The following is a 13,656-nucleotide window of genomic DNA, read 5'->3' as shown; positions in this document are numbered from 1 at the left end:
AATTAATGGCTTAATTAATATTGTGCTGAACTCAGTCCAAAAGATTCAATGACCCACATCAGTGTCTACTGTTTACTATCATAGCCAAGAGGCTAGCAAAGGTAAACAGAAGTTTTTACTATCCCTGCTAATGAATGTGATCTTGTTTCTTGTTTGACCTTTTCTTGTCCATCTTCCATCAGTAATTTTGCACTCCAGAATCAACACCCAACCTCACAACATAAACTAATAGACCTTGTATAGAGATGTTTTTCTCGGATTTCACACAACCAAGGAAAAATAATTAATTCAATTTTAATACAATTCAATTTTATTTACACAGCACCAAATCACAACAGAAGTCACCTCAAGGCACTTTATATTTGTAACCCGGGTTAAAAAGATGCATAAATAGTAAAAGATAAGTGAAGTCTGAGAATATTAATATCAAAGAGTTCATTTATTTAAATTAAAATTCTTGTGTATTAAAAAGATCAAAGTTCATGTCAAATGATTAAAAACATGTTTGCATTGTTTAAAATAAGTTATCTTTGTTTTATTGTGGCTTGCTTGTGAGAACTGTAATTTCCAGGAGGTTGTTATCAGTCGAATTCGAACGGGCCACTGCTTTTTAAATGGTACTCTTTTTAGGATAGGGAAACATCCGACTGGGTTGTGTGATGGGTGCACTGATATGGAGACGGTTGAGCATGTACTCCTTGTAGGAAGTATGCAAGTCACAGGAGGGTGATGTGGGGTGAAATGAGTGGTGGAAGGGAACTTACATTGGAACAAGTGGTTAATAAGTTAAGTCATGGTGAAGGGAAGGTGGTGGTTTTTCGTTTTTTGAGAAATACTGGTCTCATCAAGAGGATCTGAGGATTCAGGAGTGACGGACGGTTGACAGCCAGGAGATGGCAGTAATGCAACAGTTTTGGATGCAAGCTGCCGTTAAACTTGACCGAAGAAGAAGAAGAAGAAGAACTGTAATTTCCTACGGGGATATGGTCTGTGAAGGTAACACAGGGTGGAGAAGGAAAAAGAGAAAAAAGAGAGCGCGAGGAGAGAGGGCGGTGGCGCGTGAGTTACACGGAGCATCCGGAGAAGTTAGCTTGTTTTTATGTAGTATCAGTAAGTGTGTTTTGACTTCTCGGAAAGATAAGTCACTGTGTCGGTAAGTTAGTGACATGACACGTAAAGTTTCGGCGTGAAGCTGCTGGACTGTGTTTTGTTCATTGCAGCCGTGCACGCATTGAGTTAAAGTGAGGCTAACCCAGCTGCAGTTATTTATTTGTAAAAATGTTTGGAATCATGTCTGATTTTCGTTCCACTTCTCACGTGTGCACCACTTTGTGTTGGTCTTTCAAGTGGAATTCCAATAAAACGGATTCATGTTTGTGGCTGTAATGTGACAAAATGTGGGAAAGTTCAAGGGGGTCAAATACTTTTGCAAGCCACTGTATCAGCTGATATCCACAGACCGTGGTCAGAAGTTGCCATCCACTCTCCATGGGCATGAGTGTCAAGGGTTGTGTGTGAGTGTTGTTTGATGATTTTGTTTTGTGTGTTTCAGAATCAGAATACTTTATTAATCCCAAAGGAAATTATATGGATCACAGTTGCACCTAGACAGTAACAGACTAAACAATTTAAATAATTCAATATAAAGAGTTCAACACTCCAACTATAAAGCAAAAGACAAAGAAATGAGTAAGTAAAAGTTAAGCTGAAGAGAAAAAGCAGGAGCAACAGTAACAGGCACGCACACTCACATTTTTGTTGTGACGATCTTTGTCTCGCACTTTTATTTGTAACCGTCGTTCCTAACACAGCAGGCTGGAACAGGCCCTGCATTCCTTTTGCTTTCTGACAGATTAGCTGTAGTCTGTGGAGTTATTAAATTTCATGCTCTCGGCTTCTCACACAACCACAATGCACGCTGCATTAAAGTGACAGAGGGCAAATGTATTCTTTTAAACTTTAAACAACGAACATCAGACCGACAACACATCAGGATGTCGTACAGAACATCGGTGCAACCAGACGACAAACATGAAGGCGCACCGATGCAGATGTTTTGTCATCTGTTCTGCATGGATCCAGCCTCTGAACGTCGACACAAATCTGTACAAATATACAAATATAAGGCATAAATTTGTGTCGAGTAGACTCACCCCACCCAAACACCAGCACACAGAGTATGGGTGGGTGGTTGTTCCCACCCAATCAAAAGGGAAGAAAAGAAGGCTCAGAGAAAACATGAGCAGTGTTTCTAACTTCTGATTGGGTGGGCAGCGTTAAGCCCGCCTTCATACCGTCGTCAGAGGTGAAACCAAACAAAGAAGCAGGCGCCATGTCTCACCTGTGAACTGGGAGGACGACAAACAGGTAAAGCACAAATTTATCTGCTGTTTTTTCTGAACAGTGAAACTCATCACTAAATGTTTTCTCATGCTTTGGATTCTCTGCAGGTCTGCTGCACCTTTGTTAGCTGTGTTTGTGCTGTGAGGTGCGTCGTGATTCTTTGTTAATGATAGTTTCACTTTGATCGTTACTGCCTTTAATATACTTTTGATTTTTCCTCATTTACATCTTTTCTTTATGGCTGCAGAGAGTGAACCTGTGTGATATGATGCAGAACTATAATTCCTAATATTTGTTTTGTGCTTTTATCAAATGACTGCACAGAATGAGCAGAAACATGAAACTTAGGTTATTTGTTATATAACCTATGATGACATCAATGATTTCCTCTGAGTAGACAGAAAGATTGCATATAAACTGGAGGGTGAGACGGTTGAGTGAAGAGGAATATTTTAATATTTTATCTATATGAAACTTTTAATCTCTCTTCTGAAACTGCCACAACTCCCCCCACACACGCGCACACACACACACACACACACACACACACACACGCACACACACGCACGCACGCACACACACACACACGCACGCACACACGCACACACACACACACACACACACACACACACACCTTTTTTGCAGCTGCTCACCTGTACCCAGCGGGCTGGAACAGGTCCTGGTATTCTCTTTGTTGCAGATGTACCGCCCACACTCAGATCGTGTTTCACTTACTGGAGTTTTTAGACTCTCGTGATCTCATCTAATCATCGTTCTCAGAAGCGTTTGCTAAATTAATCCTTGTAGTAAGATGTGAATGTGATTATGATCCAGGTGATGTGGTCTATAGTTGGTCGTTTCTGTCCGACTGTTTGGAATAATCTTAGTCCAATTATGCACTTGAATGCAGCACACATGAGTGGATCAAATGGATCCATCATAATATTCTTTAATTAAAACTCATTCAAGTAATATCTTCTTGTGCACAGTAGGCCTCCTGAAAGCATAAATGATCTCTGAGGTTGAGAACGTGAAATAAATCATCCATGTGTATAAAACACTTCTACATGTGTTCAGACTGAGGTCCCCTGATTCTTCAATCTTTTGCTCAGGATAAATCTGGTTGATCAGTCTATACAAAGACTTTTCTTTGAAAACTGAAATTGAAAGTGAAAGATGTAAACCTTCTTTCTGCAGTTACTCATGATGTCTTAATCGTCTAAATGTAATTGGTTACACTTGACCCCCCAGTTTGTATAAAACATTCTCTACATGGTGACCAACCGGAGACCAACTGAAGTACTGCATAAAACAATATCACAATAACAACTTCTCTCTTTTTTGTGCCGTTCCATTAGAACCATTCATGCTTACAGCCCCTTTGTCCACCTACCATCACATGTCGTGTGATTCAAAGAACCTAAAATACTTTTTTTTCCTTCCAGTTCATCCCCAGGTCTTTTCAGAAAATTGACATCATGGCAACCAAAACAGCTGGTGAGTCCACTCACATGTTATTGATCAGCAGTGAGGACTTTGCACTCACACCGTCCACAGAGAGTAGATTTAGAGAGTAACTGTAACATCTGTTCAGGTATTGGAAGTGAAAGCACACAACAAACAGGTGCAGCAGTAGGGTGGAGCAGGATCCAACTGCCATGATCACACTGTGCTGCAGGTTTTAGAAGCAACGTTGGCTGATAAACATATCCAACATGCTCACAGTACATGTCGCCCTGTTCTGCCAATATAGTTACTCGTTCATTTCCAGTCGCTTCACTTGCTGAAAGAATGAATGTAAATAAAAAATAAATAACTGAAAGCTGCTTGAAGGCACCTTAAATAGCTCCCTGATCTACCAGGCAATCAGGAACAGGTGGATTATCACAGACACACACTCCAGGGTGAATTGTATAATTAGTCCACCCACACGAAGTACGAAAAGAAAGCAGGATAACAAAAACCCCTGACAAAATGGCTTCTTGCCCACAACAAGAAACACAAAGAAGCCGGATTAAGGAAGCCATGCTTGTAAATACTTCACTCAGAGACAGTGATATGCTGAGATACTTTCTTGGTTTGTTTTGAAATCCAAATTCGGATTTCTTTAGTTTCTCCAGTGACCACTTAGGAACAAGAAATAGATTCATGGTATTGTTAGTGATACTGGGATGTGCAGAAAAAAGATGTTATCTGTGAAATAATGCTCCATCTTTGAAGATGATCAGAACTTTATAAAATTGGGGTCAAGTTGATACGATAAAAAAAACAACCAAAAACAACTTGGGATAAAATCTCTGCTTCTAGTCTTTTCTCACCGGCTCAGGGTCCAATCTTTAAACTTAATTGAGATGGTATGAATTGTTTTCAGTCAAGTACACTAATTACTTGGCATATCAGAAGTAGAGACCTCATGACACATTCCTGTAACACCAAGAGATTTTCCACATTTAAGTGTTGAAGGATAACTTGAGTTCTTTATATTTTTGCAGAGGATTTCCAAAAACCAGAAGATAGCAGCTATGACATCAAGGACTGTAAGTTGAACTAACAACATTGATGTATCATGAGTAAAATAAAAATCATTTCATTTAAAGTATTAGTTATAATGCCAAAAGCTATATAATTCAGGAAGGGAGGGATAAAGCTCTACTAATCCTACAATGACATTCCCCTCCTGTGTTGTCAGGCATCAGCCAACCAGATTTTAATCTGAAAATCTTAGAAATATGGTATCTAACCAGATTCTTACTCTGGTAAGAACAACAGTCAACAACAGTCGCCTCAAGGCGCTTTATATTGTACAGTAGATACAGAGAAAAACCCAACAATCATATGACCTGAAAACTGAAGGCTCTGCCTCCCATTCTACTTTTAAATACTCTAGGAACAACAAGTAGGCCTGCAGAGCGAGAGCGAAGTGCTCTGATAGGCTGATATGGTACTACAAGGTCATTAAGATAAGATGGGGCCTGATTATTTAAGACCTTGTATGTGAGGAGCAGGATTTTGAATTCTGGATTTAACAGGAAGCCAAAACAGGAGAAATCTGCTCTCTCTTTCTAGTCCCTGTCAGGACTCTTGCTGCAGCATTTTGGATCAGCTGAAGGCTTTTCAGGGAGTTTTTTGGACTTCCTGATAATAATGAATTACAGTCGTCCAGCCTGGAAGTAATAAATGCATGAACTAGTTTTTCAGCGTCACTCTGAGACAGGATATTTCTAACTTTAGAGATGTTGCACAAATGGAAGAAAGCAGTCTTACATATTTGTTTAATATGTGCGTTGAAGGACATGTCCTGGTCAAAAATGACTCCAAGGTTCCTCACAGTGTTACTGGAGGCCAAGGTAATGCCATCCAGAGTAAGAATCTGGTTAGATACCATATTTCTAAGATTTTAAGGCAGAGTACAATAACCTCAGTTTGATCTGAATTAAGAAGCAGAAAGTATCATGAACCAACAGCTTTGCCCAGGAAAGTGGACCCAAAAACACAGACAAACATGGGCGTGGAATGCTTACAGTGATATTTATTTGAAAAGGTGGCCAAAAGTGACGAGGGGCCCAAAAGGCTAGTGGCAGGAACGCGGAAGAGGTCAGAGAGGCGAGGGGATATTCTGTAACAGATGGAGAGGTAGTTAAAATCGAAAGAGAAAACTAGAGCTTGATAACTAGAAACTGGAGAATAGTTCGCCTTACTGTGCCAGTCATGGTTCGTTTCACTGAGGAGAGGGGAGAGAGGTCCGTGGGAAGCTTCTGGAGGGTCTCAAGCTGAAGCGTGGAGGTTAGAGGGCAGGCAGGCGAGCCGGCTGGGAGACAGGGACTGTCCCAGTAAGGTGAAGCCAGGGTTGAAACTCCGCTGAATGAAGGGAAGACAGGAATTACTCCAACAGATAAATCACACAAGGAAAACCACAAAGGGAAACGTAATTTACCACCAAGAAGAGTAGAACAAACTGGCAAGGAGGGGCCGGTTGAGTCAGCTGAAGTAGGTCTCCCGCTGATTGCTCGCAGCTGAGGCTCACTTGAAGCACTGAAGTCCCTGCCCCAAAGGGATGGCTCAGCAGCCACACAAGGAAAACCCCCTCCAGGCACTCCCACGGACCATGACAAAAAGTTAGTGGCCATCCCAATCTTTATGTCTTGTGACATTCTTGACATTTCAAACTTGGAAGTGCTAATTGTCATCCTAATTGTGTCACACCACACTAGTGCAAACTGGAAGTCAGTCCCTTGCAAAATCAACAAAATCAAAAATCAGATAAGATAAAAGTTTATTAATCCCTCGGGTGGATTACTCTGGGAAATTCGGTAAGATCAGAGGTAAAATCAGAGATTATACCCTGAGACCATTGATCCCAGCACCTAATAAGTGTGTAGCCCTTGAATGCACCTAAATATTCTGTCCAAAAAATTATAAACAGAATCAGTGACAAAGGACAGTCCGGTGCCAATCTGCGGGCCAACAACCCTTGGAGAGGAACCTTTTTTTGGGGGGAGGGTTCTCTGATAAAAAGGTCCTAATCTCTGGTCCTATGGGTCTTACCCAGCTGCACCCCTGCACCAGCTGGAGTACTAACTACCTAGAAATTGTCCAGGTGTCTTTCCTCGTAACCCTGATAAGATAAACCAAACCTGAATAGCCTTGTAGGTCAAGTCATCAGTCCCACCTGTTAATGGTAGGTCCCCTATTGACTGAGCCACTTGTAGTTTCTGGGTGTATTTCAGAGGCCCCAAAGAAAGGTTATCATATGTTATAATATAAAGGGCTAGCGTTGACATCCTGTACATTTCCACTTTTGAGTAAATAAGTTGTTTCATTTCTTCTACTTAAGTAAATCAAGTTTGTACTTTTGCCACCTCTGCCCAACAAAATCACGGTAGTGCCTTTAAAACATCTGCATGAGCTTATCCTCCTAAATAGAGAGCTGATATGGCTTTTCAACTAATCAAGAAACCATATCGGAAAGTGTAACTGCCAGCGCTATCACTAAGCAACCTGTTTTAAGACAAATTTGTAAGTGATTATTTCTCAAGTGAAATGATTAGCAATTACAAACTATTTAATAGAATGTGACATAAATATGTGTTTCATAATTTTTGAGGCAATTTACATTGTTTTTTGCAGCACGTGAACTCAGGATAATGCTGTTTGGAAAAAGTAATGACAAGAAATCAGCCCTGGAAAAGCTCCTCGTTGGGAAAAAAGAGTCTAAAGGTTTTGGAGGAAAGCAATCTGGTGCTGCCTCTGGAGAGAGGAACAGGAAACCTCCCACAGTTGTAAAAACTCCCGACATCTTCAGTCTGCCTGTGAATGAGCTGTTTAAAGAGATGAAGAGCTGTGTGAGTCTCTGTCCTCCTGGACCAAACGTTCTGCTGCTGTTAGTCAAACCTTCTGATTTTACTGAGGAGAACAGACAGACTCTGAATTTGGTCCTGAGCTTGTTTGGTCAAGATGCTTTTAATCACTCCATCGTCATCCGAACGCATAATCAGGAAGGGAATAAGTCAGTGGATAAACTCATTGAAGAATCCAAACAAAAGCAGCACTACATTAATTTTGACAGAAAAGACTCCTTCTCAGATTCCTCAGAGTTGATGGAAGAAATGAATGAGATGGTGACTAAAAACTGGGGAAAATATCTCATATTAAAAGAAGAGGCTAAACCCAATCTGAAGTCCAGTCTGAACCTGGTTCTGTGTGGGAGGAGAGGAGCAGAGAAGACGTCAGCAGCCAAGGCCATTTTAGGTCAGACTGAGCTTCATTCAGCCTCCAACTCATCAGAGTGTGTTAAACATCAGGGAGAGGTGTGTGGACGTTGGCTTTCCCTGGTGGAGCTGCCTGCCTTGTATGGAAAACCTCAGCAGGCAGTGATGGAGGAATCACTCAGGTGTATCTCCCTCTGTGATCCTGAGGGTGTCCATGCCTTCATCCTGGTCCTATCTGTGGCTCCCCTCACTAATGAAGACAAGGGAGAGTTAGAGACCATCCAGGATGCATTCAGCTCTCGAGTCAATGACTTCACCATGATTCTGTTCACTGTGGGCTCAGATCCTACAGATCCAGCTGCTGAAAATATATTAAGTATAGACAAAGACATCCAGAAGCTTCTTCAGACGTTCGGACAAAGACATGTGGTTCTCAACATCAAAGACAAACAGCAGATTACAAAGATGTTTGAGGTTGTGGACAAAATTAGTGATGCCACAAACAAACCACACTGTTATACAAAGACAACATTTCTACATGCACAGATGGACAAAGTCTTACAACAAGATAAATCCATACAGATGCAACATGATGAACTTGAGAAGCTGAAGACGAACATGATGACTTGTAAGTAGTTTAGATTTTAATATTTTTATGTGTTCAGTGACCCAAAGAGTTTTAATCCAGCAGTATACAAGTTTTAACTCTGATTGTTTTCATGTTTTAGGTGATGAAGTTGAAGGAAAAGACTCAGATTGTCTCAGGATTGTGCTGATTGGGAAGACCGGCTGTGGAAAGAGCTCTACAGGAAACACGATTTTAGGAAACGACAAGTTTATAGCTGCATCAAGTCAAATGTCGGTCACAACATATTGTACGAAGGCAGAGGGTGAGGTGGACGGTCGTCCTGTTGTTGTGGTCGACACTCCTGGTCTGTTTGACACAAGTTTGTCCAATGAAGAAGTTCAAGAAGAGCTGGTGAAATGTATCAGCCAGCTGGCTCCAGGACCGCATGTCTTCTTGGTGGTGATAGGGGTTGGTAGATTCACAGCAGAGGAGAGAGAAACGATCAGGCTCACTAAAAGATTCTTTGGGAAGAATTCAGAAAAGTTCACCATCATCCTTTTTACCAGAGGAGACGATCTGGAGCGTCAGGGAGAGTCTATTGATGATTATATCAAGAACAAATGTCATGATTCCTTTAAGAAGCTGATCTCTAACTGTGGAGGAAGATACCATGTGTTCAATAACTCTGACAAACAAAACTGCACACAAGTCAGTGAGCTGATAAAAAAGATTGACACCATGGTGAAGAACAATGGAGGAAGCTTCTACACCAATGAGATGCTGCAAGAGGCTGAAGCAGCAATAAAGAAGGAAACGCTGAGGATCCTGAAGGAGAAGGAAGAAGAGATGCAGAAGGAAAAGGAAGAGATTGAAAGAAAACATAAGCAAGAAATGAAAGCAATGAAAATAAGAATGGCAGAAGAGAGAGAAAAATCAGAAAAGGAGGGAAAACAGAAAGCTGAAGAACTCGAGGAAATGATGAACAAAATTAAGGAAGAACAAGAGAAGAAGAAAAAAGAAGAAGAAATGAGAGAAAAGGAGGAAAAGGAAAAGGACACTGGAGAAGAAAGATATCGACAACAATTCAAAGAAGAACTTGAAAAGTTGGACAGACAAATTCATTTGGAAAAAGAGGCAAAGGAAAGTGTCGACAGACAGCTGGAAGAGACCAGAGAAGAGATGCAACGAAAACAAGAAGCCTGGGAGAAAGAACGAAGAGAAGAGCGAGAGAAACAAAGACAAGAAGATGAAAAGAGACGACAGGAGGAGGAAGAAAGAATAGACAAACTGCTGGAAAGTTACAAACAAGAAAAAATAAAATACGAAAACAACAAATTACAAGAGGAACAAATAAGAAGAGAAATGGAAATAACAGAGAACAATCATCAGAAAACACTGGAGGACCTAAAGAAGAGCTATGAAAGAAAAGCCAGACAGAAAGCAGAAGAGTTCAACGAATCCCAAAAGAAACACATGGATGAATTAAATGCTCAGCGGGAAGAACATGTGAAGGAAATGAACGACTTAGTCAAACGTGTGACCAAGAAGAGCGAAAACCTGAGAAAGATCAAACATCTAGTGGAAAAACATGAAAAACAAATGAGGAACGCAAAAACTGAGGAGGACAAGGACGAACTACAGGAAAAACATGAACAACAATTAAGTGAATTGATGCAAAAAATCTTAAGTGATGAGGTCAGTGAAGCATCAGGCTGCAGCATTTTATGACGAGAAATGAATGATTTCAGTTGTTTTTCTTTCATTTGTACTGGGAAAAAACGTTAAAGAAGCACCGATTTGTTGTTCTGCACGTTTTAAATGTTTGGGATTTCCTCGCAACAGCAAATAATTCTGACTGGGTGTCATCGAACCTGCCTTAAACACAGTGTCGGACTCCAGTCTCACCATTAAACCACAAGTCACTATCCCAACATTACCAAAGCTTCTGACTGGTTAAACTAACTCCAAAGACTGAATAGGTATTAGTTGCTAAAAGACCCACGTGGAACCAGCATGTTCCACTCTGTCTCAGCTCATTAATCTCCCACCTGGCAGAGTTGAAGCTATGGTCAGTGTTTTTCCAGCAAATAAATGTTTTTATCATAATTTACTTCAAAATAGAAACAGAGTATAAGTTGCAATGATGCAGGAAAAACAAATTATTTTCAAATAAGTAAAGAACAGAACAGTTATCAGTGTGACTTTGTCATTCTAATGTTATCATTGTGTGTGTGTTTGTGTGGGCGGGGGTATTAAATGTTTGATCACAAAGAAAGACGACACATTTGGTGATCAGGTACCTTTATTCTTGTCTTTTTTCGAAGTTATGAATCAAATAATTTTTCCTGGGCTGAGCTCTTTAAGTACCAGGATTTTCATTTAAGTTGTTAGTTTTGCTCTGTACTGCACTGTAAGTTGAATCAGTCATTTTAATCTTTTCTGATTTGTTGTTTTCTGTAATGTTTGGTAAAAATCTGGAGAGTGTGTGATTTGATTTATTGTATTTTATTGGGAATAGTTCTATTTTTATTGTGTTTATTTGTTTTGGGTTTTTTCATACATGTTGTGTAATCAGTAATTATCGAGTTTTATTATAAAATCTCATTATTTTTTATTAAATAGTCAGATATATGACCGTAAAGTTTAGATATTATTTATGCCTCTGCAATATCTAATTATAACAACATTTACTCAATTATCATTGAAAATAATCAGATACAGTAGATAATATTTGACTTTATTTTGATAAATGTCAAATATAAATTCTTTGCTTCATAATTAGTGACATAACGAAGAATAACAGTATTTTATGCATCTGTTGATTTTCCAAATACTGAGTGTTTCCCTGTGATTCGTGTGGATGGTACTTAAATGATGAAACAAAGCATCTTCATTCAGATTTTGATTTCATGTTTTCTTTAATTTCATTGAAGATCCTGTCAAATCAAACTGAGCTTCCTAATCCCCACACCCACTCTGACACATGTGTTTTGCAGCAGTTTAATTTCTGTCTGTCAGCAGCATTAGCATGGAACGTAGTGCAGAACAGGAAGAGAAAGGAAGATTGCAGTTATCACAGATCCATAAAACTTTAGAATTTGTAACCGGTGCTCTGGACTTGGTGGGAAATGTGCTTTTTGAGTGGATTTTTTTATTTTTTATTTTTGAAGAGTTACAAAGCCAGTTTAAGACCTAAAACAATTTGAAATCCTTTGAATGTGTAGCTGCATTTGCAGCCTGATGCTCTCAACTCAGCACTAAATGCGTGAGCAGCTCTCCACTTAGTCTATGCTGGCAGTAGTGCTAGATGGTCACATAGAGGAAGCATTAAGGCTATGAGCTGTGCAATGGCAAGGTCTATATAACACATAGAGGTTGTGCAGGTATATTAATATAAACACTGACATTGACTTGTGTGTGATATTTTAAATCTTTTTGAAACTATAATTTCATTCAGTGTCTTGATCTTCATCATATTTATGTGAGTCTTTGATTATTACCAAAGTCCTTAGGCCCAATCATACTGAAAGAAATAAGTCTTACAAGCTGCTGTACACTTTTGGCTATGACTATTTGTGTTTTGACACCTTTGTTGGGTATTTTCATAGGAATGATGAGGATGGATAATGAGGAAGGCCACAGATGGATTCCTTTGTTGGTGTATTATAATCTAAAAGTTAACTCCCTTTGCATGTGTAACCTGATAACAGGTCGCCCCTCCCCCAATTCAATTATCATTGCACTCTTTCTGCACTTGCTGTGCTTACACTACAGTCGGGAATATATTCCATTAAAGTTGTTGACTTTCAGAAACTGCTCTAAAACTGCTCTGAATTTAAGGATACTGACAGTGATGTACACTGTGTTGTTGGTATATATGTATCAATCTAATAAACTCAAACCTACACCATCCTCCCTATTCCGGTATTCTGACTGCTTGGTCGAGTTAACCTCCTGATCTATCTACAGCACATGGTGGAAACCTGAAATCAAGACAGAGAAGACTAGAGGTGAGATATGATCATTACTCAATATTAAAAATAATAAATGACAGATTTAGTGATATTTTCATAAATTATTTATCTACCACATCAATTAACAGCATGGCAGGGCAAAATATTTTTTCTAGCATGGAAAAAGTGAAAGGAGACAGAAAGACGGGTGAGACTTAAATAGTCTCTTGGCTCTCGGAGGAGGCGGACACATCTTTCACCCTCTCCTTCCCTTATCTTCCCTGCTTGCTGCTTCTATCTCCTTATCTGGTCTCGTCTGACTCTAACCCCGAGAAAGCCTCTATCTCCCTCTTGTTCTCTGAAACCTAAAGAAGAGTTATGGATTTGATCAACTGGTCCCTTAATGCAATTGACACTCTATTCTTGACGAGAAGCCGAGGTTTGGGAGAGTGTCTTGGAGGGACGTTCCCTGCTGGATACACAATGGATGGGTGGCAGAAGTGCCACGTTGTGTGCCTGGCAGGACTGTCTACTGAGGACATTGAGAACATCTACCTATTTGGAACCATAATAACGGGGCTCTTGGTGATCGTAGCTGGCTCGGCCCTGGCTTATCTGAAATTGGAGAAAGCGGTGACTGCTGTTCAAACCGCCACAAAGCTGGCAGGTATGATTGAAAATGTGGGAAGAGCTGTGAGTACTCAGACTGTTCTTACTGAACGCAATATGGAAAACATCTTGGACGAGCTCACGGCTCTTAAACAGATGATACAACAGGAGACCAGTGATGACATTAAGAATAACTGTAAAACTGATGCAGTTTGTTTGTCCCAAAACAACATTTACAGCATCTCTCATGCGGCTACCCCCACACCTGCGTAGGCTGTGGACTGTTGATCTTTGACTAATAGGCAAAAGGACACTCTCTCAGGCTGAACACAAGATATACATTCCAACACACATGTACACTGATACTGATACACCCACACCACCACCCTCCCTTGCCCGAATCCAACGCCTCCTTCCATGCTTTCCTCCCATCCAATGTGGACAGCGGCTCAGCCAGAAGCGCAATCACTAGATT

The 13,656-nt window shown here is 40.2% G+C and overlaps 1 protein-coding gene across 2 annotated transcripts; it reads left to right on the top strand.

The window, feature by feature from the left end:
• Positions 1–994: 994 nt before the first annotated feature.
• Positions 995–12,550, top strand: LOC146658120 (GTPase IMAP family member 8-like). Of its 2 annotated transcripts, XM_085426534.1 has the most exons (6): positions 995–2,367; positions 2,451–2,488; positions 3,789–3,840; positions 4,836–4,880; positions 7,471–8,679; positions 8,780–12,550. In XM_085426534.1, exons 3-6 carry the CDS (start codon positions 3,822–3,824, stop codon positions 10,345–10,347), a joined length of 2,841 nt encoding a protein of 946 aa, XP_085282660.1. In that variant the 5' UTR covers positions 995–2,367; positions 2,451–2,488; positions 3,789–3,821; the 3' UTR covers positions 10,348–12,550. The 2 variants fall into 2 exon arrangements, with proteins under 2 accessions (XP_085282660.1, XP_085282661.1); XM_085426535.1 differs by lacking the exon at positions 2,451–2,488.
• Positions 12,551–13,656: the final 1,106 nt, after the last annotated feature.

Source organism: Rhamphochromis longiceps, linkage group LG12, assembly GCF_057381845.1.
Source record: "Rhamphochromis longiceps isolate RC_006_pf linkage group LG12, R_longiceps_female_GT1.1, whole genome shotgun sequence".
NCBI lineage: Eukaryota > Metazoa > Chordata > Actinopteri > Cichliformes > Cichlidae > Rhamphochromis > Rhamphochromis longiceps.
This window is presented reverse-complemented; position numbering and strand designations above follow the sequence as displayed.

Coding starts and splice junctions, on each gene's coding strand:
- LOC146658120 (XM_085426535.1), top strand. Junction 4,881..7,470: donor CAGCTATGACATCAAGGACT/GTAAGTTGAACT, acceptor TGTTTTTTGCAG/CACGTGAACTCAGGATAATG. Junction 8,680..8,779: donor GAAGACGAACATGATGACTT/GTAAGTAGTTTA, acceptor TTCATGTTTTAG/GTGATGAAGTTGAAGGAAAA.